At 56.8% G+C, this 25896-nt stretch overlaps 7 protein-coding genes across 7 annotated transcripts; 5 read left to right on the forward strand and 2 right to left on the reverse strand.

Annotated features, from left to right (window-relative positions):
• Nucleotides 1-468: 468 nt before the first annotated feature.
• Nucleotides 469-9057, forward strand: PHSY_000485 (hypothetical protein; the record flags this gene model as incomplete). Its single annotated transcript, XM_012331123.1, has 1 exon — nt 469-9057. One exon carries the CDS (start codon nt 469-471, stop codon nt 9055-9057), a length of 8589 nt encoding a protein of 2862 aa, XP_012186513.1.
• Nucleotides 9058-10113: 1056 nt separating this feature from the next.
• PHSY_000486 (hypothetical protein) lies at nt 10114-10761 on the forward strand (the record flags this gene model as incomplete). Its single annotated transcript, XM_012331124.1, has 1 exon — nt 10114-10761. One exon carries the CDS (start codon nt 10114-10116, stop codon nt 10759-10761), a length of 648 nt encoding a protein of 215 aa, XP_012186514.1.
• Nucleotides 10762-11603: 842 nt separating this feature from the next.
• Nucleotides 11604-12845, forward strand: PHSY_000487 (hypothetical protein; the record flags this gene model as incomplete). The annotated part of the gene is made up of 2 exons (XM_012331125.1): nt 11604-11932; nt 12059-12845. 2 exons carry the CDS (start codon nt 11604-11606, stop codon nt 12843-12845), a joined length of 1116 nt encoding a protein of 371 aa, XP_012186515.1.
• Nucleotides 12846-13087: 242 nt separating this feature from the next.
• Nucleotides 13088-15688, reverse strand: PHSY_000488 (hypothetical protein; the record flags this gene model as incomplete). Its single annotated transcript, XM_012331126.1, has 1 exon — nt 13088-15688. The coding sequence occupies one exon, from the start codon at nt 15686-15688 to the stop codon at nt 13088-13090; it is 2601 nt and encodes an 866-aa protein (XP_012186516.1).
• A 247-nt stretch (nt 15689-15935) lies between these two features.
• On the forward strand, nt 15936-16709 carry PHSY_000489 (hypothetical protein; the record flags this gene model as incomplete). Its single annotated transcript, XM_012331127.1, has 1 exon — nt 15936-16709. One exon carries the CDS (start codon nt 15936-15938, stop codon nt 16707-16709), a length of 774 nt encoding a protein of 257 aa, XP_012186517.1.
• A 783-nt stretch (nt 16710-17492) lies between these two features.
• PHSY_000490 (hypothetical protein) lies at nt 17493-20576 on the forward strand (the record flags this gene model as incomplete). The annotated part of the gene is made up of 1 exon (XM_012331128.1): nt 17493-20576. The coding sequence occupies one exon, from the start codon at nt 17493-17495 to the stop codon at nt 20574-20576; it is 3084 nt and encodes a 1027-aa protein (XP_012186518.1).
• Nucleotides 20577-20897: 321 nt separating this feature from the next.
• PHSY_000491 (hypothetical protein) lies at nt 20898-25455 on the reverse strand (the record flags this gene model as incomplete). Its single annotated transcript, XM_012331129.1, has 3 exons — nt 20898-24353; nt 24775-24886; nt 25277-25455. The coding sequence occupies 3 exons, from the start codon at nt 25453-25455 to the stop codon at nt 20898-20900; spliced, it is 3747 nt and encodes a 1248-aa protein (XP_012186519.1).
• Nucleotides 25456-25896: the final 441 nt, after the last annotated feature.

Consider the following 25896-nt stretch of genomic DNA (forward strand, 5'->3'; position numbering starts at 1 on the left):
TGGTGGGTGCCGGTCAATTTGCCGCAAAAAAGCGAAATGCATGGGCCAAGGCCCTGAGTGGTGAAATTGTACCGCCGACAGCAAAGCACTTTTTGCTTCCAGCGTCTCTCGGAACGGTGCCGAAAGTGTTACTTTTGGTATTGGACCCTGCCGACTGCATCCATTACGCTGGGGGCTCGATACCTCACCTGCTTAAGATCACATTTGCCAGTTCGGTCGAGCCACAAACCCAACCCGACCATTCACCGTCACCGTCGGAACAACCCACAGAGACGAGTGCGTAGCTCAGTGGCGAAGAGCTCTTGGCTTCTCCCTCGCGACCCTCTGTAATAGACAAAGCAACACCCTCGTGCGCCGCCAGGATTGTCGACGATAACCAACCCACATGGGAAGCTGGCGCTCGGATACGTACGGACATGACGCATGCGATTCGGAAAAGTTCGTCTCGTTTAAGCTGAGCCTCCCATGATGACGGACAGCCAGGGAACGCAACAAGAACATCGTATAGCCTTATCTTCATCTGAAGGATCGCAAGCCTCGACTCTGGACGCGCATGTTCAAGCAACCGTACTCGGTGACGAATACAGAGACCTCGACGCAGCCTCGAATCTGCATTCGAAAGATATCACAGCTCCCGAGACCGCCTCTCCCGATCTCAAAGTGGATCCCAAGCAAGACGTTGAGAGTAGCAACCGAACTGATCCAAGGTCAGCAACGACAGCGGCATCAGTTCAAGAGCAGCATGCGAATGGCTCTCCAAGCTTGGCCCCACCCCCGTCGCCCTTGCCCGAATCTTCCATCGGCAGTCCATTGAGCAGCGCAAATGCCAACAGTCCTGCCATGCCATCGTCCGGCTCAGCAGCCTGGCAACAAGCTCGGAATGACGACGCTTCCGATCCTTTCCACGACACCTCGTCCAGATCGCTCCAACGCGATGAGCTGCTCGCGGTCCTCGAAGCATTACACAGGTGTCCCGCATCCGATTTGCAGACCAAGCTGCACCTTGGCGGACACCTTCATCGCATGCTCATCGAGGGCATCTCGACTTCGGCATCGGCTCGCGCTCATTGCTACCGCGACGATTTTCGCCAAGCAGGTGGCTTCTTGGTCGTTGTGCAGCTCATCTCCGCCCTCGACAGTCCGCCGAGTCCATCGGACTCATCCGATCATGCGGCACTACAGATCGAGATCTTCAAGCTCGCCTTGTCCATCCTTTCGGCGTCGCTCGTTCAGCACCCCCTCAACATCAAAACCTTCGAGCAGAGCGTGGGATGGCAGGCCCTTTTGGACGCCATCGATATCGCCGCTAAGGACGCCGTCCCTCTCGACCACGTTTTCGGCTCGCTCTTTGGCCTAGCTTTAGCCGACGTCCCCACTTACGCTGGCCGCATCGTCTCAACGCGCCGATACCTGGCAGATCAATCTGACCAAGCAGACACGTCAGCTGCGTCCCAGGACAAGCTTGCGCAGGCCAGGGTCGGAGACCAATGGACACCCGTGCCAGGCCTCGTCTTTCCTCACGCGATTCGCATCTCGCTGCAATTGCTTCTGAGCAGATTACCGCACAGATCTCAAGGCGGCGAAGCTGATTCGTTCGACTCAATTGGATTGCGCCTCGTGCTGCACACCCTCATGCACCTCGTGGCCTCCAATCGGCGGAACCAGGCCGCGCTTGCCGACACGGGCGTGACCGGTCTTTTACTCGACGCCATTATGCCAGCCGACTCGGTCGATGCCGGTATCTCGATACCTTCATCCATCTCCATCTCGACACTGAGACAATACAATGCGCCGTCGCGGAGCTCTCAAGACACAGCGGAGGGCCATCCGTCCACGACAGATTCCGAGTGGCAGCATCGCGATCTTCTCGCCAGTGTCCTGGGATATCTTTACGCGGCGGCCGGCATCCCGGACAAGGACGGCCGCCGTCTCCTCCTCCATCTCGCCACCGGCCCTGCATCACCTTTCGACGAAACGACATCGTCCTCGGTGGAGGAGGGCCGCGAGCGCTTGCTCGATCTGCTTCTCGAAGTCGCGGACACTTCGCAACAACCCAACGCAGTCCTGTTCAGCATGGCCGAGCACGGGCATGCCTCGCTGGCGTTCTCCTGTCTTCGACGACCGTTCCCACCTCTCGCTTCCTCCAGGGGGTTTTCTTTCGTAACCACATTCTCGATAGAGCGTATCGAGCCAAGCATTCCAATTGAGCTCCTCACCCTCTTTGATGCACAACGGTCGCTCCACGTCCAACTCGCCATCGAACCGGGCACGGGTCACTTCAGCTATGCCTCTGCGCTGCACGCTTCTGCGACTCCGACACGCTTCAACAAGACGAGCTTTGTGACCGGACAGCGCTACCAACTCGCCTTTGTTCATGTCCGTCCCCGAGGTGGCGCACATATGTCTCAAGCTCGGCTCTACGTCAACGGTGAGCTGGTCGAGGAGAAGCTAGCGCCTTGGCCGACCCACAGTCGCGGCGCACCGTCCTCAGCGGTGCCAGCTCATCGTGACAACCCGGTGCGCGCCGTGCTCGGGTCGCCGCCAGGTTTCAACATTGAGACCCATCAAAGCCTGCAGCACAATGCTTCAACACGACCACGCACAAACCGACTCGTCTGGTCGCTTGGACCTACGATGCTGATCGACGATGTCCTTTCCAACGACTTGCCCCTCGTTTTCCACGAATTGGGTCCTCGCTACACTGGCAACGCGCAAGACTCACTCGGACGCTTCCTGACATATCGTGCCAGCGCTAACATCAATCTGCGACTAGACCAGATCGCTCGTAGGCAAGCCCAAGCGACGTCCGCCAGCGGCAGCTCTGTCCTTTCCGAAAAGGAGATTTCGAGTCTACCTCTTGTCATGGCGATTGCTGGTCGGGCAAGCGATCTTGTGCCTGAGGAACGTCTGTACTTTGTCATCAATGCGGCGAACACCGCCACCTTTGATCGGTCTGCTTCGAATGCTGGCAGTGCAACATCTCAGTCAGCGTCTCTTTCGCAGCCGGCCAAACGATCGGGATCGCGCATCGTTCTCAATCAGGCGGTCCCTCTAAATCGCGAGGCAATCGGGTCGTCGTTCGGCATTGCCAAACTCTACGGCGATCCAGCACTGCTGGTACCTCGACCTCTTGACGAGGTCATCTGGAAGCTAGGAGGCTGCGCCATACTGCTACGTCTCATCTCTGACGCCAAGACTTCAGGCGCACTCGCCAAGACGCTGCTCCTCTTTGTGCGGCTCATCTCGCAGTCATGGCGTCTGAGTGAGGACGTCGAACGATGCAAAGGCTATGAGGTGCTCGGCTTCCTTCTACGCGACAAAGCCGGCTTGTTCGACAACGAGGTCGCTGCCGTCGTCTTCGAGGCGATGGGTATCGATGCTGACAGTGCTTCGACGACGAACGACTCGCTCTTGATCAACCCGTTTCTTTATCGCATTGTCATGCTCGACTTTGAGCTCTGGTCGCAGACCACCCGCGAGCTGCAACGCCGACATTTGGCACACTTTCACTTGCTGCTCCGGTCGTCCAGGCACAAGAAATTCAATATCAAAAGAGTGGCCAAGATGCAGATCGTCAAGAAGACCATCCATGCAATTCGCTCCGGTCTCTATCCGACCGATTGTACGCCTGCCTTGACGGAAGCCGTTCGCGCCACTCTCGCCTCTTCGTTCTCCGAAACCTCGGTGCGCATCATAACGTCATATCTAGCTTCGCAGCTGTGTCGCACGACCGCAGCGACGGACATTCAGCCTTCGAAACCGACAAGACCCAAGCCACAGCGAGCAGCGACGCTCAACTCGCATCGCATAGCGTCGAACCTCGCAAACACTCGTTCACTAGGATCGGAACGAACCCCAGAGCCGCTTGCTTTGACGACTTCCGGTGCCTCTTCGGCAAACACGTCGCAGGCAACTCAGCAAGCGCTCGATATCTTTGAGCTCTTGGCCGATATGCTCCAGGAGCGTCGCAGCCACCTTCTACGCTTTGCCGACGCAGTCAACGTCAAATGGTTCCTCCTTTTCTTCCACCCTCGAGCCGAGCGAAGAGCCGCAGAATTAGCTTTAAGCATCCTGGCTCGACTATTGCTGCTCCCGGAACTTGGCTATGCTCAGCGCCTGAGCACGTCCGGAGGCTTCAAGGTGCTTGAAAGGCTCTTGCCTCGCTTCTGGTCCATCCCTTTGCTCCTTCCTACCTTGTGGACAGTGCTGTTTGGGCACGACGTGCCACAGATATCAACATCCTGGTTCGAACTCATTGTTCCACCCCGCAGCAGTAGCCAAGCGAAGCCCATCCACTGTGCCCCTGTCCTACGAACAATTCTGTCCTGCTTGAAGAAAGGCATGCAGGCTTCAGCGACGACGCAAACTTTATCGTACACCGGTCAGTCTCGCACGCTACCGCCACGGCCAACGGCCACAGTGAACCGAGTCTCTTCCTCTTCGGCCTCGCACTCGGATGATCTCGAAGTGAGTGTCCTGCAAGCTCCACGACGCACACACACCCGCAAGCGTAGTCAATCGATGGATGTCGACGTCAAAGCCTTGGAGCGGGCCGCTCAGGCTTCGGTCGAAAGGGCGATGTTGCGCGACACTGCAGAGCTCCTCTGCGCATATGGCGTTCAATCTGAGGAATTCAAAGAGCTGTTGTTCTCGCCCATTATCCTTCGTGGACTGGTCGACTGCATCTTTGTCTTCATCGACCAAGCTGATTCGTCGGACAACACGATGGACACTGCAGGCGCAGCATTCGGAGAAAGTGCTTCCGCGGCGAAAAGCAGATCAGAATTCCCTCGAAATCCAAACTCGCCACGGTCAGCATCTGTGCGAAACGAAATCCGCGGGATGGCCGATTCCATGCTGGACTTGCTGGCAGATCTCGCCACGGACTCGCTCCTCTCAACGCACTCGATAGCCATCGTGTCGGCCATCGAACAGGCGCTGCCGCCCTCGGAGTTGGCGCAGCAAACCATCTTTCGCTGTCACCTTCTCGTCAAGATCACACGGAGGCTGCGGCTGTCCATCGCAGAACATCCCCTCGGCGCAGCCACATCCGCCGAGTTCATTGCGCTCTTCATCGAGACGGCTTCCGGCGAAGTTCTGTCCGGCCAGGTCAAGCTGGAGGAGGAGCTGTACAGAGCCACGCTGGATCTGCTAGGCGCTCTTCTGAAAGCTGCTCCACGCGATGCAAGACAGTCGAGCCGTGCTGTAGCGACACTATACATGAGCCTCAACCGTATCGTGCTGCTACGTCTCGCAAACGAGGATCGCCACATTCAGACACTGAGCGAGGTCTTGCAGAGCCAGGACGTGATTCTGCACCCAGCAAACCAAGACCGCATCTTCTTCGAGTGCCTCGTCAACCGGCTGCTTTTCGTGTCGGAATCCACGGCTCTGAGCTCTGACCAAGAATTGGCCGCCGATGTCCACATCAAGACGTTCACGCTTTTCAACCTCGTTGCCCTGGCACGGCCTGCCATTGTGGAAGGTGACGCTATGGCCATGTTCAACGCAACGCAGCAGAGGAACGCGATTCCAGCAGCTGTTGGACCTGCTGATCACATCCAAGAGGAAACTCCAGTACAGCGGTCGGCCATTGTGTACGACGCAGCTTGGAACAGCATCTCAAAGACTCGAGAAACCCTCAAGACGGCGGCCCATATGGAGCGACTGCAACAGCTGCATGACTCGCTTCGTCGAACTGACACACGAGAGCAGGTGGTGACCAGCACCGAGAACCGCATGATTGCGTGGCATGCCAGCCTGGTTGACGCGGAGCTCGTCCGCAAAGCCAAATTCGTCAACGACCTGCGTGAGATGCAGACGTTCGCCGAAATGCAATGGCGCAGGCTGCAAGCAGGCCTCACACGGGAGCGGGCATTGCTGCAGGATGCTACGTCCAGCAAAGACGACAGCGCTAATCCGAAGAGCCGAGGCATATGGCGCCTTGATCCCACTGAGGGTCCAGACCGCATTCGTCTGAAGATGCACCTGCTGGACGCATCCGCAGTTCGTGCAAGCGACGTAGTTGCGCCTCAGCTGGCCGAGCATGTACCTGCTAAGACCTCGGATTCGCCCGCTACGAAAGGCTTGCACGGTGATGCTTGGGGCAGTGCGGACGGTACGGGCGTCGAGGTAGATCCATTGCCGTCGCTGACGGCCTCCGGAACAGCGGATAGCCTCGTCGAGGCCATTAAGGCGGGCTCCGATCCGTCCGCAAGCCCCGTGGAAATCTCTGACGCTACAGCAGCAGAGGCTTCGAACGAGACATTCCACGAGGACAAGTACCGTCGCGTGCTACGTTCACTCGAGCGCGGCGATGTGATTGAGGCGGTCTTCAACACCTCGCGTGTGGTTGGCATCGAATCGAGGGGATGCCTGCTCATTCTTGGCAAGTTGTGCGTATACCTGATGGACGACTACTTCCAGCGACCTAATGGCGAGCTCATCAATGTGTGGGAAGCACCTGCCGAGGAGCGTGACACGCTTGTGATGGCAACATTGGCAGGCGATGCCTCCAAGCCGTCCGATCTCTTGCGCGATCTCGAGGGCGACGCGCAAACGCGAAAGTGGTCCTGGTCCACGTTGCAGGCCTGTCACCGCCGTTCGTGGCTGCATCGCCGAACAGCTGTCGAGATCTTTTTCGAGGACGGACAAAGCTGCCTGCTCGTATGTCCGGAGACGGCCACCGCGCAGAAGATGCATCAAGAATTGCAGATCCGCGCGCCTTCCGCCGTCGCATCTGCAGAGGCGATGCGGGAGGGCATTCGGGAACGCGGCGCAGGAAGCGGTGGCTCATCATCATCTTCGGCAGTATCACCGTCTGGTCTTGGCTCGAGGCTTGCCGGAGCTGTACTGGGTCGCAATGCTGGTTGGGGAGCGATGACGACAGCATGGCGCGAAGGTCGCATGAGCAACTTTGCGTATCTCATGGCGCTCAACACGCTAGCGGGGCGGTCGATGAACGACTTGACGCAATTCCCGTGCTTTCCGTGGGTGTTGGCAGACTATACCAGTGAGGAGCTAGACCTGGAACAGCCTTCCACTTTCCGCAAGCTCGAACTGCCCATGGGCGCTCAGACGCCCATCCGACGCAAGGAGTACGAGGACCGCTACGTGCAGCTGCAAGAAGTCGACATGGAGCCGTTCCACTACGGCACGCACTATTCGACTGCTTCGACCGTGTGCGGCTTCCTGATCCGAACCAGACCGTTCGAGCGGCTTCTGATGGCACTGCAAGGCGGCAACTTCGATCTGGCAGACCGGACGTTTGGCTCAATCGGCAAGGCGTGGATGTCGGCGTCTGAGCTATCGCGCGGCGACGTACGCGAGCTCATTCCCGAGTTCTTTTACTTGCCAGAATTCCTGCGCAACACGAACCGCTTCGATTTTGGCATAACGCAGGCTGGTGAGATCATCGATGACGTCGAGCTGCCTCCTTGGGCCAAAGACGACCCGCGCCTCTTCGTGCTGAAGCACAGGGAAGCGCTCGAGTCCGAGTACGTGTCGCAGCGGCTGCATCACTGGATCGACCTGGTTTTTGGCTCCCGATCGCGCGGAGACGAGGCGGTGGAGAGCACAAATGTCTTCCATCCGCTCAGCTATGAAGATGCCGTGAATCTGGATTCCATTGAGTCCGCCTTGGAGCGTCAAGCGGCGGCGCAGGTGATCCACAACTTTGGACAGACGCCTTCGAAGCTTTTCCGCCATCCGCATCCGCAGCGATTGCGAAGGCTTCACGTCTCGCTCTCGGCGTCGGAGCGATTCGGCATGCTGGAGCATCCGAGGCTGATTGTCCAAGGCATCGCGCCGATCCGCACGCTCAAGAACGCGGTCCACTTTATCTATCCGTTCCACCCTGAACGCGCCTTCGCTTCTCCCAAAGACTACCTCATCTTACCCAAGGCAGGAGTGTCGCTATCTACGGGTCACCTCGATGGCAGCTTGCGGATGTACAGCTCGCGGGACGCCAAGCGACCTCTGGCGGTGGTGGAGCAGATGGTGCCGGATCGCATCACGTGTTTGGCACAAGCTCGTGCCCATTCGATCGTAGCCGGCAGCTCGGACGGCATGGTAAGCATTTGGGACGTGGACGGTGCCAAGCGAGAGGTGACGCTGTCCACCTTGCTGCGGGGTCACGACGATGCGGTCCTGTGTGTCGCGGCTTCATCGGCGTGGAGCGTCGTGCTGACGGGATCCAAGGATCGCACCGCTATTGTGTGGGACCTCAATAGGGGCACGTATGTCCGCTCCCTGCGGGGTCACGACTCGGGCATCCAGCTTGTCGTCATCGATGAAAAAACGTGCAACCTGGCGACGGCAAGCGGACCGGAGGTGCGATTGTGGTCGATCAACGGAGAGCTGTTGGCGTGTTTGGCAACCAGTGCCAACATTTCGGAGCCAGTATCTAGCTTGAGGTTTTTCGAGCGCGACTACCACGTGGATCGACTCGCCGTGCTCCTTACGGGTCACCGCGGGAGGGTGATTGCATGGGAAGCCGTATCAGCGCACGACGCAGCATCGTCGAAGGAAGGTCGAGCATCGTCGTTACCCTCTGTGTCTGATTCAACGACGACGGTGAAGCAATCGCACAATCAGCGGCGTCTAGCTTCAGAAGGCAGCTACCACCAAGCAGCAGCCGCCAAGGGTCCTCTATGGCGACTCGCGCCATTACACGTGCTCGAGCACCAGGACCGTCTGAACGCAGATGGAGGTGCGCAAGGTGTCACGAGCGCAAGCACAAGCGCGCGAGCCCGACCGCTGATCACCGCCATCGCCACGACCCCCAAGATGGTGTTGACGGGCGACGAATACGGCAGGCTGTATCAGTGGACGCTGGTGGGAGACGCCGTGGCGGTGCCGGACTCGTTCTCTCCGCACTGCATGGGCGCAAGCTGCGGTAGACGCTTCGGACTGCTGGAAGGACGCAGAAGCTGTGCGGGATGCGGTGGCCTTTTCTGCGGTGCGTGTGCAACGGCGCACGGCGAGTTTGCAGCTCATCAACGATTCTGTGCTCACTGCCGTGATGTGACGGACAGCTCGGGATACTTTGACATCTGATCCCCCCAAGTGAGGTATGACAACTAAAGGGATCTCGCATCGTCTGTTTCATCTTGCACCATTGGTCGTACACAGTATCGCAAAGCATATTCATCAACGGTCAGAACATTGTGATTTGCTCTTGCCTGTCTGCGTATGAGTCGCTGAATGTGGGCGTCGATTGTCTGTTCAGCTTGTACTGCTTCCTCTGACCATGGTGGTCGAGCGTCGTCTATGAAGCGGCAGGGGAGGCGTATTCAAAGTAGCTCAAGAGCGCTCGAGCCAGCATGTAGGGTGATCTAAGAGGGTTCGTCGAGATGGCTGAGTCGCCATGTTCGAACTGAATCCTATCAGGATAGAAAATCCGAGTGGGGTTTTGTTATGGAAAATAATTCTTTAAAAAAAAAGAGAGAATTGCGGGGAACGAGAAGGGAAAGCGCTGGTAAGTTGTAGAAAATTCTAGAACTACGCGAGGCGACTAGTCGGAAACCGAGAAAAAGGACTGGTTGAAACATGGCTGCAAACAGTGTGGCGTCGTGAGAGCTGTCGAGCAACGAATGCAGATAATAACTGTCACTTTCTCACCATCGGCATCGTTCGCAGTTCTGTATCGCTCTTCAAGAGTGGCGACGAAGGGTCGAGAAAGCTCGGGAGCCTTCGTAGAGCTACTGGAAACAATCGGCTGTGGCTGCTAAAATCGACAGGCTAAGTCTGTGCTCTGCTCCGTCAGCGGCGGAGGGCTTGGCTGCTGAGCGTCGTGTGTGGTCTGTCCTGAGTCCCGAGAAGTGACTTGGAGAGACGGACTGAAAGGTATAAGAAGAGCTCCGTCCGGCCACATCTCGTCGACATCACCCATCGCTCAACACTACTGACACCAAGCACACGATCACTAAGGACTCAAAGCGACCATCTTACTCGCTACAATCCAATTCTTTCATGCGTCAAGCGCTCCGACTTCCACTGCCCAGCAAGCAGATCTCTTCCATTGCTCGCAACACCGTTTCACGTCCACGCTCATCTACACTTGCAAGCGCTCCTTCGATCCACAGTCGATCACTTTCGACCTCACGCAGCAACATGTCTCTTCTTCGACCGTCGAGCTTCTTCGCGTCGCCTTTGGACGACTTTGACCTGTTCCCTTCATCGGCTCTTCGCGAGCTGATGACGATGAACCCGTTGGCCATGGCGGCTGCCAGTCGACCCAACGTGAATGCGGGCGACTATCGGATTTGGTCTGGCCCCAAGGTGGACCTGCACGAAGAGGACACCAAGTTTGTGCTGACGGCTGAACTGCCGGGCGTCAAGAAGGAGGATCTCAAGATCAATGTGGACGCCGACCGACGCAGGCTGACTCTGGAGGGACATATGAAGAGCGAGTACTCGTCGCAGCCCGCAGCTTCGACCCAAGGAGATGCCAACGGCGGCAACAACGAGTCGCACACGGATGGCAAGGACGCCGCCGAACACAACGGAAAGACTTCGACGCAGGTGGCCAAGCAGGACCAGACAGGAGCTGGACAGGTCGGCACGGTAGGTCACGCCCTGGTGTCTGAGCGTGTCTACGGTTCGTTCAGCCGCTCGTTCACGCTGCCTCCAACAGCCAACCTGGGCGACGACTCGAGCCTCAAGGCGCGCTTCAACGACGGTCTGCTTCGACTCGAGGTTCCCAAGAGGAAGGAGGAGCACTCCAAGACTCGCCAAATTGCGATCGAGACGAGCTCTTGATGAAATTGAATCGCTAGCAGTCCACAACTCACCGGGCTTCCGATCAGTTGCCGTCTCGTTCTCATACCACCCGTTTCTCGTCAAACATCCTAATTCGCAATTGGTCATCGTCTCCCGCATCGCAACTTGTTCCCTGACCGTGTTCGCAACTTGACATCTGTCTTTCTCATCATTCCCCCATGTTTGTTCGTCCGTTTGCAAATTCTAAACAGTTTGTTCGAATGTATGCTCGAGGAATGAATGGGAGTGTCGAGATCTGGGCAGATTGAGTCGAGGTGATGTCGCCTGCTGAACTGAGCATTGTTCGTCGAGTGTTAGAGCATATCCCAAACCTTGTTGCCTGCTGAGACTCGGCTCCAGAGCAGTGTGTTGATGCTGATGTACACTGTAGATCTCCACCTCGGCAAACATGCAGAACGGCACGGCGAATTTCAGCAATGATTTCAAACACAGCACAGCAACACCGGCAGAGAACAACACATACAAGCAGGACCCTTATGCTGCTTTTTTTTTTTTTTTTGAAAAATCGGCGCGCATTCTCAGTCTCTCTTGGCAGCAAGCATATGGTCAGATTCGGCCAAAGAAGCAGAGACTGCAGCAGCACTGCACTGCTCCGCACCGCCACTCTCTGTCGGTTGGAATATATCATCTTCCGGCCTCCCTCCTGCCTTTTTTGTCGCCTTCATCTTCGACCTGGTCACCACGATCGAACAAGTAGCAACGACCACCACCACCATCTTCTCGATCGATACTGCTGGTCATCATCCCCACGTTACAAGTGACCGGTTCACTTTTGCCATTCATCCATAGACGCCGGCGTCTTTTTCTTCTTCTTCGAAATCATGTTCCGTTTCACTCGTCTATTGAGCGTCGTCGCGGCGCTTGCGGCTGCCTGCAGTCTCGTGGGTGCAATTCCTCACCCGGACCTTGCGAAGCGTGCAAGCGTTTGCAATGGAGACGCCTCGCTCTGCAATCGTCTCTACTCCAACGTCACCTACATTGGCGCTCACAACAGCTACGCCGTTGGCACTCTGCAAGGCGCATCCACTGGAAAGAATCAGGAGCAGTCGGTCACTCAACAGCTCACCGACGGCATCCGTTTGCTCCAGGTGCAAGCTCACAAGAGTTCCAACTCCACTTCTGGCTCCGGCATCGACCTTTGCCACTCTTCGTAAGTATTGCATCGGCAGTGCCCTGCCTGACAGTTTTCAACCCACTTGTTTGCATGTGCAGCTCGCTGACCCTTCTCGCAATTTTCTCCCACCCGCTTTGTTGCGCTTTCCTCCATACACTACAGCTGTCAACTTGAAAACGGCGGCACACTTGAAAACTACCTTTCCCAAGTCAAGTCGTGGGTCGATTCGAACCCTAATGAAGTCATCACGATCCTCATCGTCAATTCGGACGACCAGCCAGTCAGCTCCTTTGGAAGCGCCTTCCAGTCCACCGGCTTGGCATCCAAAGCCTACTCCCCCGGCACAGCTGCACTTTCAAAGTACTCGTGGCCAACGCTCGGTTCGCTCATCGACTCTGGTAAAAATCTCGTCGTCTTTATCGACAATTCTGCCGACGTTTCTTCGGTCCCCTACATCCTGCCCCACTTTCAAAACACCTGGGAGAACCCGTACGACCAGACATCTACACCTTTCAACTGCACCGTCGATCGAATCAACTCGGGCAGTCAGGCCAGCAACTTGATGTACCTCATCAACCACTACCTCGACTCGTCCTTCAACCTGTTCGGAACCACTGTGCTCGTCCCCAACACGGCGCAGTTGAACACCACCAACAGCTTGAGCTCGATCATGACTGACGCCAACAACTGCGCAAGCATGCATGGCTCCAGCTACCCCACCTACGTCTTGACCGACTTCTACGACGTCGGAAGCGGCAGCGTCTTCCAGGCCGCCGCTAGGATGAACAATGTCCAGTACACTGCAAAGGCCATCGGAAACGCTACGAAGAGTGGTTCCAGCAGCTCCAGCAGCTCAAGTTCCGGTACGGCGCAGAGTCACAACATGCAACGTGTCGTAGCTGCTGTTCTCGGCCTGACGGGCGTGGCGGTCGCTTCAACGCTGCTCTAGAAGCCCACATGGGCGGTCTGATGATATACCGAACCCGTCGTGGTGGCACCTTGTTCTCGGCGCTGTCAGGGCGTCACATTCTCTGTCGACCTCAATTCTCAATCGGACAATTTCATTGCAATTTCAATCCTTTCGTAATTCGTATTCGCCCGTGTCGACGAGCAAAGAGTCAGCTTGAGCGAACGAACTTCTATTTCCGAAGACCGGCAAGGACCGAAGTGACATCTTCTCTGGCACATGTCTCAGTCGCGAAACTGAATCTTGGCACCCGGCGGCATAGCGCCCCATTGAGGAGGGGGAGGCTGTTGCTGCAGCGGTGATGCTGGCGGCTCTTGTTGCTGGTGTTGCTGCTGCGAAGTCCGTGTTTTGGATCTCGTCTGCCTGGCCGGCGACGACTGGATCTGCTGCGGCTGAGCGAGCGGCGCTTGCGGTGCCTCGTGCTGCTGCTGCTCGACGCTCATCCTTCCCATCTGGTGCACCAACCAGTGCAGATCCACCTGCCTGGCTCTCGCCCACTCCTTGACTCCATCCCTGTATCCGCTCAGAATCTTCGCCAGGCCATTGTAAAACTCCAACCCTTCCACCAAATTGCTCGACAGCTCCCGGTACTTGACGTAGGCGGAATCGAGGTTCTGAAGTGCCTTCTCCCTGCGCTGGATCGTCGCATCGCTGCGGCGTGCATTCACAAACGCGGCGTTGCACTCTTCGATCCTCTTGAGCAGCGTTTCCTGCTGCGCGGAGGAGTGGGAGAGGTCGGAGGTGTATCGAGAGTACTTCCGCAGTTGTTGGTCGAACAGCTCTTCGAAGTCGGCGGCAGAGACTTCGGAGGTTCCGGAGATGTTGGTGGAGAGCGAGGCGGCTTCGCGCAGGACGAGCGGGCGGATGTCGTCGGATGCAGCGAGCGATTTGGCTTCCGTGACGCAAGCGGAGCGCGAGTCGAGCAGGTCGTCGAGGTGTTCGAGTTGTTCGCGAAGCGCTCGCACCGCTGTGACTTGTTCGTCTGAGCCTCGTGCTCCCGCGCCGGTAGACAGATTCGGGTTGGAGGAAGGTACGAATGCCTCCAAGCCGACAACGTTGCCACCGAGCACGCCAATCAGATCTTCCCAATCCTCCAGCTTGCGCCTGACGATGTCGTCCGACGCAGCAGCCTTCATCAGCGTACCATGGTACTCGGCAGCTTGCGCCTTCAACTCGGCGTTCACCTCGGCGCTACTCTGCCGCGCCCAGCCGGATTGCTCGCCGAACGACGATCGAACCGACTCGTCCTCCCTCTCCTCGTGCTCGATTAACGCCAACGCCTCCGCTAGCGTATCTCGATCGGTAGCGGCGATCCGAGCTACGTCGTGTGCGATGCGTTGGAGGCGTTCGAGCCCTCCTTCGGCGACCACCTCTTCGTGCTTTCGTAGCAGCGAAGGTGGTAGCCCCATGGGCTGTTCGAGAGCCTGCAGGGAGCCGGGTAGGTTGAGGCTTTGGAGTGTGGATGTTGCAATGGCGTCGAGTTCGTCGCGTTTGCTGGCGATGGCGTCACGCACGAGGGAGTCTTTGCGATCGTCGTAGATGCTGATGGCTAGGTGGACGCCATACGGTACCAGCTCGGCGAACAGCGGTCGGCCGTACGCTGATCGAGATCCGCCCGCGGCAGCATCGCGCAAGTGTGCGATCGGTTGAGCCACTTCGGCAGGTACGACAGGTTTGACCATGGCAGCGGGTTGAATGGGCGAAAGCTGCGCGGCGGGTGTCACGGCCTCGAGGTAGATGAGGTCGTTGTCGCGAGTAGCGCGTGCAACGTTGTTCTTGAGGATGGCTTGCAGACTCTCCAGATCGCTGGTGATGGCATTGCTGACGCCCCTCTTGGCTGAATCGAGCGCCTTCTTGACGTTTTGCTCGGCGACATGCAATCTGCCCAGCTCGTCGCCGTAGCGATTGGCAGCCAGATCGTCGCACGCCTTTCGGTATTGTGCTGCTGCTGCGAAGTGCCAGCGCTTCACTGTCAGGTGGTTCGCCCATCCCGAAGGAAGCGTCAACTTGGCAGTGTCTGCTGGATCCGGTTTGGTACTGTCGTCTGATGCAGGTGCTTCGGTGACAGCTTGTAGAGCGGAAGCGTAGTAGTCTGCAACTTTGGCGGCGAGTTTCGCTATGGTGGCATCCTTCAAACGATCCATGACCGCTTTCTGCCAGAAGCACTCCTGTGCCTGTGCCAGCATGAGGTCTCGCACGCAGCTGAGCAGGCGTGGATTCAGATCGGCCGATGGCGGGGAAAGATGGCGTGTCGGCTCGACAAGATGGTCGATGATGTGCTGGAGCACTCCGGCTGCATTCTGGAACCAGGCAGTCGCGCGTTTGATGCTCTCGTTCTCCGCCCTTGATTCTGCGCATCCAAGCGCCGAGTACAGCGCGGCGAGGCTGAAGAGTAAGTTGGCGCGTTCGAATGCGAGATCAGGATGCGCCACACTGTCGCTGGTGGCATACGAGATTCCGGAAGCGGTGCCTGCCTCGGCTGACTTTGTCGCCTCCATTGCTCCCGAGATTGTAGTCGTCCATGATGGCAGGGATGGCGGGAAAGAGAGTGACCAAGGGAAGGAGAGGTTGATGTTTGCAGGGAACTTTGTGGAGAAAAAGACGAGCTGAGCATGGTAGCGAAGCAGCGGCTGGATGCCGGATACGTGTACCTCTGGTGTGTTTATCTGATCTCGTAGGCGGACAAACTCGCGAAGATCGTTGGAAAAGGCGTCCGGATGGGTGTCGGTGTAGTTTTCAGAGATGTAGTTGCGAATGGCAGTGGTAAGTGCGCTGGAAATGGAAGGAGTGCGCTTCGGTGGGACGGCCAAGATGTTTCGTGGCATGGCTGGCTGAGTGTCGACTGCAGCTGCGTCTGCCGCAGCGAGCGATGGTGTGTGAGCAAGAAGGATAGGACGAAGGTGACGAAGAGAAGGACAAGGTCGGTTGAGCTGCAAACCTCCACCTCAACACGCACCACTCACAGACTGCCACTTTGGCCCTTTCAACACGCCGAGCCAAGCCAAGCCAGGCCAAGCCAGGCTCGCACTGTGACGCAACTCGGCCGTAAATCTCCCAATTTCGGAAGTCGGAATGCACAGACGACGCAGCTCCGAGAAATTTTTCGATTGCCGTGCTTCTTCTCCACCTTGCTGCTGTCATCTTCTTCCTCCTTCTCGTACAGACATCGCCGTCATGTCTGCCCAAGCTTCAACCTCAACATCCGGCGCAGCGGCGGCTGAAGAGCAGCCAACGCCGCAGCAGCTCCTCTTCGCCAAGTCCATCATGCTTACGTTTGAGCTGTGGCCTGCAATGCGTCTCGCCGTTTCGGAAGAATGGGGCGGCCCCGACTCCGCCGACAAGCGCGACTTTTTGCTATCGCACCTTTGCGACGAGTACGGTAACCCAGGCTCCGCATTCGAGCCCGATCTCGATGACCTTGCAGACGTCCTCGAGCACTACATGATTGACGAGTACGAAGCGCGCCTCGAAGACGGCTCCCCAGACTGGGTCGCTGGCCGCATTGTGGGCCTGCACCGCGTCATTTTCGGTCCCGACGACGATCTCGCACGCGCTCAAGCTGCAGTAGCTGAGCTCGAAAAGGCCTACCAGGATCTCAAGGGCAAGAAGGCCACATTTCAACAGGGTCCCAATCAGGATGGAGAGGTGGATTCGCACAGCGAGGACGAAGACATGCGTGACGCGAGAAGCATGGCGCAGCAGCATGGCGGGATCACCGAGGCGGATAGGCAAGGTGCACAAGCCGGGCTGGAACAGGACCAGGCGAGATCGACAAGAGAGCCGCAGCAGCCCATCATTGACGAAGATGGATTCGAGACGGTTGTTTCGCGAAGGCGTCGCAAGTAACTCTCAAGCGCATGTATCATCCGCCGAACCCTGAAACCACACTCTCTGCTTCTGAAGGATCTCAATGCGATATGAGTCTTAAGCAAACTACGGTTCCGTTACCATGAGTTGAGACTTCATCACAATCCGTCCTAAGCGACGTTAAGGTCAAGTCGTTCAACCATGAAAAAAAGAAAATGGAATACGAAAAAAGCGGCCCTGAAAATTGCCAAAGAAATTGGAATTTGAGACCGCCGCCGCAGGCTGGCACGCGATCAACTTTTACCGATTTTGCCCTAATTCGACAGCTGTCCAATCCTGCCAGATATATCACTTTCCCTCGCTGCTGTTTTGTGACGTTCGAGCAGCAGCATCAACCTGTCTATGCATTGTCGATCTATTCTGCTCTTTCAAGACCTGCAGGTGGATAGCTATCCACAATGCTTCAACTCGTATATGTCTCACTTGTCTCTCCCATGTGAACTTGGCCTAAGCGCTAAAAGCAAACTTCTACTTTCGGTCGGGTGTTTCCCAGCCATGGCCTTTCCCTAATTTGCACCGAGTCAACCGAGTCCGTTGACCCTATCAACAGAAGCTACTGTACCTTCAAGAATCGAGAGAAGTCCGTGAACCTGAAGAGTGTCTTAACTTCGATACGCCAACGCCTCACTTTACAATCTATCATCGCCTCAGATCGCTCTGTTCAGTTCCGTTCGTACCACCATCACCACACCATCTTTCGCAAGGCACCCATACACATCTCACCTCGCTGTCCCTGCAGAACAGCAGGCAAATCTGCACTTCATGTGGGCTGGTGCCTCTTCAGGCTGGCGGAAGCGTCAGCAAAACACGAAAGCAAGACTGGGTATCAACGTCGAGCGACCCAATCCGCTTTCCGATCCCTCTGGTTCTACCTTGGCATCCCAGGGCTCTATCATCGACAGCGTGGATTCGCTTTTGGTGACCAAGAGGCAGACCAATGATGAGACAGCCGGAGAGATAGAGGATCAGGGTGCTCTCGAAGCGCTGACCTACAATAACGGAATGTGGACAACCCCAGCCGCAGCGTCTATCGCAAGCCCAACGCCACCAGCTTTAACAGCCACCGTCCCCGTGGCTCCCATGGCCAGTCTCACAGACCTTGATTCCGAATCAAACACCATCTCAGCTTCAGCAGTATCGACAGATGCTGCATCTCTCACCTCCACGACGGCGGCGAGGCCGACATCCGTCACCCCTCTCCCTTCGTCTTCCTCTTTGACTGGGACCTCGTCCTCCAGCAGCTCTTCTACGAGTGCAACTCCCTCGCCGACCGACAAAGCACACAGCAATGCTCATTCAGGCAGCGGAGGCTTCCAGCTCATCTACTTGACCCCAATCTTGGTTTTCGTGGGTCTTTTCCTCCTATTTTCTGTAGGTGGTCGCATGTGGGGCCGATACCAACACGCCTCTCGTGTCGAAGCCGCCCGTCGCGCACAGTATGACAAGCGAGCCTCTCGTCAGGCCAAGAAGCGGGAGATGCAGCGCATCAAGACCATGTGGGGTTACGATCAGACTCCTATCCTTCCACCAGAGCTTGCACCGGGCGAGCACGACCTCCACTACAAAGACCCAAGCGCTCCTTCATCGAAGAAGAGCCGCTCAGCGCTGTCCGGGCAAGGCGAAGCAGACAGCTCGTTCGGCAGCGACTCGGAAAGCGGCGCCAGCGGTAAAAGCTCAGAGATCGACGACAGATATCCCGGCACTTTCAAGATCCTTTCTTTGGCCCTTCTCGGTGAAGGTAGCAAGTCGGGGCCGCCAGAGACAAGAGGTGAAGGTGGCAGAAAGTATGAGACAGGAGTGCAAAGCAACGGGTGGATCGCGACCAAAATTCGTAGGTGGGTTGGAGCCGATGAGAAAGACATGACTATTGATGACGAGAGGTACACGGCTGCGCCCTACAAGGCTGGTGCGAGACGTATCAGACACGCCCTCAGTCGCGATCAATTGCGCGGTTCAGGTGCTGATGAAGAGTACAACGAGAAAGATCTCCATTCGCCAACGACCACGCTCTCGGTCGGTAGCGGGGAGATGAAGACGAAAGAGAGGTTCGGCTCCATTGACCTCACAACGCAATACCAGCCAAACACTTACTACGGTCTTGGCCACAACTACAACCAAACCGGAACGGACGACCCATTCCTTACCACTTCGAACGATGGCGTGGTTCCGGGATGGAAGAAGCCACTGCCACCACAGCCAAAAGAATCTCCCTTTCGACCCGCTATTCTCAACTTCGGCCTTCGATCTCGCTCCAAGCAATACGATCCCATCGATCCTACCAATGAGGCAGATACACCTGTCAAGCGCGCTTTACTTCAACAAGATCACGCCGACGAAGCTGGCGGTTTCCTGCCGAAGACTTTCGGACTGGGCATCTCTGGTGTTTGGAAGACGATTACTGGCATGGCCAATCCCGCTGCAGCGGATGCCGCCCGTGTGCCCACAGAGGACGACGAGGAGAGCTTCGTTGGTCGTCCTTACCAAGCACATTCGGATGCAATGATGAGCGAGAGCGACACGCCCTATTCCACTCGAGACGTTCATTCGTCTCACGGCTACATTGAAGCAGGCACGCCCACCAAGTCTCGTCAGCTCGGACGAGCGGGAACTGTGCTCAACGTCAAGTCGACCAATCAGCCTTGGAACGCCTATCAACGCGAGCAGAACGTCACACCGCAATCGGCAGCAAAGAAGATGACGGGTGCAGCGTGGCATGAAGCGCTACTTGCCAGCCCTCCAAACAAGCAGCAGCAACAGGTGTTCCAGCCCTTCGTCCAAACCACAAGCCCTTCTCCCACCCGACCGGCAAAACACCACAACCTGGCACCTCGTAAATCTCTCCTTCTGCATCAAGCTGTTGCGTCGGCAGCAGCCGCAGCCGATTCGAACCTAGCCAACGCTACTTCCCCTGCGCAGTCATCGACAGGCTACAGTGATCTGGTTGCGTGCTACTCGACGCCTAGTGACGCCGTCCAATCGCCTGCCGAGGACGTGATGAGCCCGGCATCGATTCGTGTCCTGTGCCCTCCTGTAGCAGTTCGCACCGATGCTACCTTGACGGAGGAGAGCCTCGGAGCGAGACAAAAGCTGCAACGCGCAAAGACGGCCAAGTATGCAAATGACGGGCGCGGATACGAGCGTGAAGGCGATGGGGGTTCGACAATGGCAGGCAGACCTATTCAGAGGAGCAAGACGGCTTCGACTGACGCCTCGGCTGCCCGTAGCGAGGCACGTGTAAGTCGAAAAGGAACGGTCCACCATAGCATGCGTCCTGTCGCAAGCAGGGCTCCAAGCGTTGAGACGCAAGAAACGCAAGGCTCAGAACAAACTAGTTCTGCACTGTACCCTTCCACATTCACCCAGCCGCTGCGAGTAAGCAAGCAGCCACCGCCCATCACTTCACCGGCATCGTGCTACTCGTCAGCTTCGTCGCCCAGCAGAGGATCCGTCTCCATTCCCGCGCGTGCCTCGTCAACATCACCATCGAAACCGTCCCCATCAACCTTCCCCGGAAGTCGAACCAGTACAAACCTCCCTTCGGCTTTGCGGATCGCTTCACCTGAGCCGCTTTCCTCTCATCATGCCCAACATCAACCGCTCGCTCTACCGCTGCTGAGCCATCCGCACTATCGTCCCGAATCCTCCGCATCTCCGCCAAAGCGAACCAAAGCCGTGTCGAACCGCTCCAACGCATCCGCCAACGAGGAGGACGACATCGACGAGCTGTCTGCTGCCAACCACGTTGCGGCTGCGGCGCGCTCCGCGGCTCTCAAGGCGCACAATCGCACGACGGCGCTTCAGACGGTGGATGCCATCGTCTACCAGGGCTATGCTCAACATCGCTAGTCTCTCTTCGCTTCTTTAATTGGTCTGCTGTCAATCGGTGTCAAATTGTGAAAAGTCATGACAAGTCTTTAATTCATTGCTGTTCCGAGAGCTGTTTGCAAGTGATTCTGAATTTCGCGAAGTGCTGCGTCCAAAATCGTTGCTATCGTTCCTATGTCGTTCGTTAGATTCGTGAGAAAAGTTTTTCGTCATCCGGCGCCCCTACTCTCCAGATCACAGAGATACTATCCTTCAAGGGGAAATGCCGATCAAGGCTTGTTCCTGGGTCCAAGTGGGGTAAAAGTGTAGCATATCCTGAATCTGCGAATTTCGAAAGTTGCGTCAGTGCCCGTCCTTGCCTTCTTGCTCCATGTCGGCCAAGAACTTCAGATAGCTCTTTTTGAAAATGACACCCCTGTACAGACCGCGTTCGTCGACGACGATGAGGTACCTCACACCCAAGCGAGTGAAGTACTGATGCACCAATTCGAGCGGCGAGTGAATCTGCACGGTGATGGGCGCTTTGTCGACGTAACGACTGAGGTCGAACGGGTCAGAAGCCGTGAAGAGGACCGAGTCACGGATGCCTGCCTCGCCTTCATGCTCGGCCCTGACAAAGGGCAAGTTCTTGAAAGCGCATCGTGCGGTTTGCAGATTCACGTCTGGATCGGATCTGACAGCACGGGCTAGGGCATGCTCGAGCTCGTTTGCCGCAATGTAGCCCACCATCTGATACGCTACCGTCGCCGTCGAAGATGCAAAGTCGTCGTGAATAGGCAAGCGAGGGCTGTGATCAGGCATCAACGATCCGATACTCGCAGAGAGGCCGGGGGAGACTGGCGGATTTGCCGATTGAGAAGATGTCGCGACACGCGAGACGATTGGGAAGCCACCGTCAGTGTATCCCGATCCCCGCGCGAGACGATCGAGCTTCTCGCTGAGTGACTGGACAGTGTTGAAAGCCTCTAGACTGATCACTTCCACCTCGGTTTCCATTGCATCGGCGACATTGACACCATTCCAAATGTACTCGGTCTTGCTGTCGAGGTAGGGTAATCCGGAAAAGTCGATGACCAGATCGTAGATGCCCTTGTGCTCGAGTGCATCTGCAATCGTCTTGGCTACGAGAATGGAGAGCATGACTGGCACCGAGTAGGTCAAAGTGTCGGTGAGCTCAAACATGATGACGGCGAGCGAGACGGTGGTTCGGGTGACGCCGGAAAGCGCAGCTGCCGCTCCGACCATGGCGTAGACGCCTGGTACGATGCATGCCGAGTCCGAGGTAGGGCACCAGCCGAAAAAGGCAGCATCTGGATGAGTCCACTGCACATACTGTACGAGCAAGCCGACGATGCGACCGAAGCAAGCGCCCACAGCCAGCGTTGGAATGAAGATACCAGCGGGCAGCTTGATGCCGAACGTGATGATCGTGAGCAGACCCTTGAGTATCATAGCGCTCGAAATGGCAGTGACAAGCGGGCCGATCTGCGAGGGTTGCGAGACGCAGAGCCCTTCGAGCGATTCGTGCTCATGACACTCGCTGAACAGGTCGGCGATGAGCTCGACCCCGCCCATGCGCGTGTAGCCATTGAAGTAGGAGAAAGCAGCGGAGACGATGGTGATGGAGACGACCTCGAGGATCGGATGACGGGCCATCCAGGTCTTTGCGCGGACGTTCTTGGCCCAAAACATGTTGAGTTTTGTAAAGTAGGCACCGTACAGGCCGCCAAAAATGCCAATGAGGACAAAAAAGAGCATCTCGTAGAAATGCCAATCCTTGTCGTAGGTGACCTGGAATAGGACGATCTTGCCGGTGCCGAAGGGATCGATGGCGCGAAGGGTAGCAGCGGCGACCATGGCGCAGAAAAAGGAGCGGAACATGACTTTGCTGGGAAAGTAGTAGCTCACCTCTTCGAGCGAGAAGAGCACGCCGCCGACGGGAGCACCGAAAGCGACTGCGACACCAGCCGCGCAGGCGCAAGAAAGCATCTCGCGACGCTTGCCCTCGTTATTTTCGTACTTGGGAAAGATACGGCAAACGATGTTGCCGACGCAGGAAGCGATGTGGACGAAGGGGCCTTCCTTACCGAGCGAGAGGCCCGAGGCGACGGAGAGGGTGAGACCCACCGACTTGGTGAAGAGAGTCCAAAAGCCGAGGTAGCCGTGGATTACAAAGCCGCTAAGGATGCATTTGACTTCGGAGATACCTGAGCCTGTTGCAAAGTAAAGCACCTTTCTGGGCAGGAGCGCATCCTTTGCTCGTTGATCGTTGGCGAGGCGAGCAAAGTTCCTCGACGTCACACGATCTGCCTTCTTGACAGCGGCGGCGGCGGGAGTAGAGGAAGAGGATTGACCTAAGAGAGCGGTGGTCTCGTTGGGCACACGGTCCGGGTCGTCGATATCCTGATGCTCCGCAGCTAGTTTCTGATTCGCGATTGAACTCGTTGGCGAAGGAGCATCTTGAGGCTTGAGGTAGAGCTCGCTGGAGGTGAGATAGATTGTGAGAATGCTGGCGATGGAGGCCCACAAAACCGCTACGGCAAAATACATCGAGTAGCCGGCAAACCAGTTGTCATGATTGGGGGAGCCAAACTTTTGACGCCAGGTGATCCATCCGGGACAGGTCTCGGTCTCGGAATCAACGGGGGCGATCGAAGCAAGCAAAGTGGTGTTGACGAGGTTAGCGGAGGTAGATGCCAACTTGGACCAGGCAGGACTGCCAGCCACAGGTGCTGACCAGCCACCTAAGACGCGGTTGCCCTTTCCAAGGCCGGAAAGTAGGGAATGTGCGGTTTGGGCGGGTGAGGCTGAGCCTGGGACAGCGTTGGACATGAAAGGCGTGCGATAATACCAGGAAGAAGCAGTGACCGAGGGGTGATCCCAGTCCGGAGCGCCTCCGTAAGGGCAACAGAAGCGTTTTGCGAGCCTCCAGTCTCGGGCGCAGTAGCCGTCCTTGAGATCGAAAAGGACAGCTTCGGACTTGACGATGCACCCTGCGATCAAGGCGGTCACAATGCCGGTAATGGTGACGATGATCCAGCCTTGTAGGCGATCCCAACTGTTTGCAACAAACCCGCGGACGCCCTTGAGGTTGCGAATGCGACGAAGGCGCGAGCTCTCCTTGATGGCATCGTGAATCCAGTCGATGGTGGTGTAGGACTCGTACCATACACGTACGCCGTTTCCGCTCGCCCCTGGAAGGTTCATCTCGTCCTCGAATCTAGCATCATCATAAGCGCGTACCTTATTCCTACGACTCCTGCGAGAGCCAGGGCCAGCTTGGCCAGTGATGCCGCCATAAAAGGAGCGTATGGGACTTAAAGGCTCCTTGAGGAATTCTCCAAGACGCGACGAAGATGCTGCTGCTGGGTCGTCTTGGTCGGCCGAGTGGGTAGGCGGGGGAAGAAAGAGGGAGGAAAGACGTCTTACCTCCGACTTTGCCGAGTTGGTGCGTCTGCCGGCGAGGCGAGGACGTGCGGTGCTAGGTGCAGAGCGAAAAGCATGTTGGCTCTCCGAGCGGTCTGAAAGACCATCGTGCTGCGAAGTGACGGGACGTGTTGAGATTGACAGACCAGGATTGTGCGTCAACGTATCGTTGCTTGTATTACCGTGATCCGCCATCGTCACCGTCGACAGGGTGTTGCCAGCTAGTGGACGAGATCTTTTGATGTCTTCCGTCCGTAGGCGGGACGCTGGAGGCAAGAGGGAGGGCGGGTCGGAATGCGAGGCGGCTGAGATGAAGGCGGTGGAGCAAGTCGAGCGGGGTGTGAGAGCTTTCCGTAACCCTAGGCCTACCTCCTACCAGACCAGACAAGCCAAGCTCGAAGAAGAGGAGAGACACGGAGGGAGCAGAGGGAAACGCAGAAGAGTTGTGGCCAACGTTGCAGGCCGAACGGTTGAATGCGCCCGTCCGTCTCAACCGGATCAAATTACAGCCAAAACCAAGCTGCTGCGTGGCGTGTGTTGGTTGTCTTGTGGATGTCGAGCCCCTGCAGCCGCTTCAAATCCATTGTGGAGTGCTTGGCGCCGCGTGAACACATGCGTGTGTCTCTTTCCTCAAACCTTTTTTTTATTTCAATTTGATGAATTCTTTTGATTGCAGCGAGTGCCTATCGAAAGTGACACCTGCGTGCGGCATCGCGCTGTCCGACGACTGCGACGGTGCACCGCTCGGATCGCTGCCGAACCGAGTTCTCGAATGCCGAGGGAGTGTTCGTACCCATGTTGCCGACTGAAGTACCGCGGCGACTGAAGAGGGGTGCTTCTGATCTTTCACCCGGAACGTAGCCGTCAAAGGTGTGCTATCGGCGTCCGCGGCAAGCGCGCCGAGTCTTGGATTGCGAGAGCCATCACCCTGGGCGCAATATCACAGCCAGAGCATTGAAAGTTCACATGTACAAAGCCTGACAGTGTGGTAATAACGATACAAATACATAGTTGTGGCAGTGGTGTTGCGCGTTACAAGTTCGGAGTCCTCATCGCACAGAGACGACTGACCAAAAAGGAGGCGGGCAAATCGATCCTACGACGGTGCGAAAGTCTGGCAAGACTATTGCTGCGCTTCGTCCATCGGTTGAGCGTCTTGCTCTCGATCGACTTCGTGGAGCACCGCCATGAATCTGGTCAAGAAAAGTTGATAAGCCAATGCACACAAGAGAATGTACGAGGAGGTCAGCAATCTGCCGATGGGATCATCGTTTCAACCATGTTTCAGCACTTACGTCGACGCTTGTGCAATTCCGAGTTTGCGCATGTAGAAGGCTTGCTCGGCTGCCAGGTTGAGGTGCTGCTTGGTGGTTTCAAACGAGTTGGCCAGCGTTCCTAGCTTTGCTGCGAGCTGTGCGTAGTGTCTTTCCTTCGTCGTGAGCGACGATGTATTTGATGAGACCTGCGAGATCATGATAGCAATTCGATACCTAGATCGATGTGAAGACGTGGCTGACAGCGTAGCGGGTGCGGCCCGACGATGATGATGAAGTGGAAAGGATGGAAGCGTGTTTTGGCACCGTTTGCAGTTGCGAGCGTCGGCCTGGCTGCAAGACCCTGAAATGCGACGCGTCCTAAGACCAACACTTTTGACGGGTCACCCGATCTCCACCAAAATTCCATCAGATCTGACTTCCACAAGTCATCTTGCGCCGCTCCCGACGCGTTCGAGCCGATCGCGGTCTCGTGCCTTGAAATTTCCACCCGAGAAACAACTGAGATCGCGTTCACCAGCCGGGATGAACAACTGAAATGAAACGCTCCCTTGATACAGTAGAAGGTGGGAAGCAAGAGGCCACACCTATTCGTTCGCTTTTTGCCAGGCTTGGTCCGCCTCAGGGATCGTTCCTTCCTT

The sequence above is a fragment of the Pseudozyma hubeiensis genome (assembly GCF_000403515.1).
Source record: "Pseudozyma hubeiensis SY62 DNA, scaffold: PHS7, whole genome shotgun sequence".
Lineage (NCBI taxonomy): Eukaryota > Fungi > Basidiomycota > Ustilaginomycetes > Ustilaginales > Ustilaginaceae > Pseudozyma > Pseudozyma hubeiensis.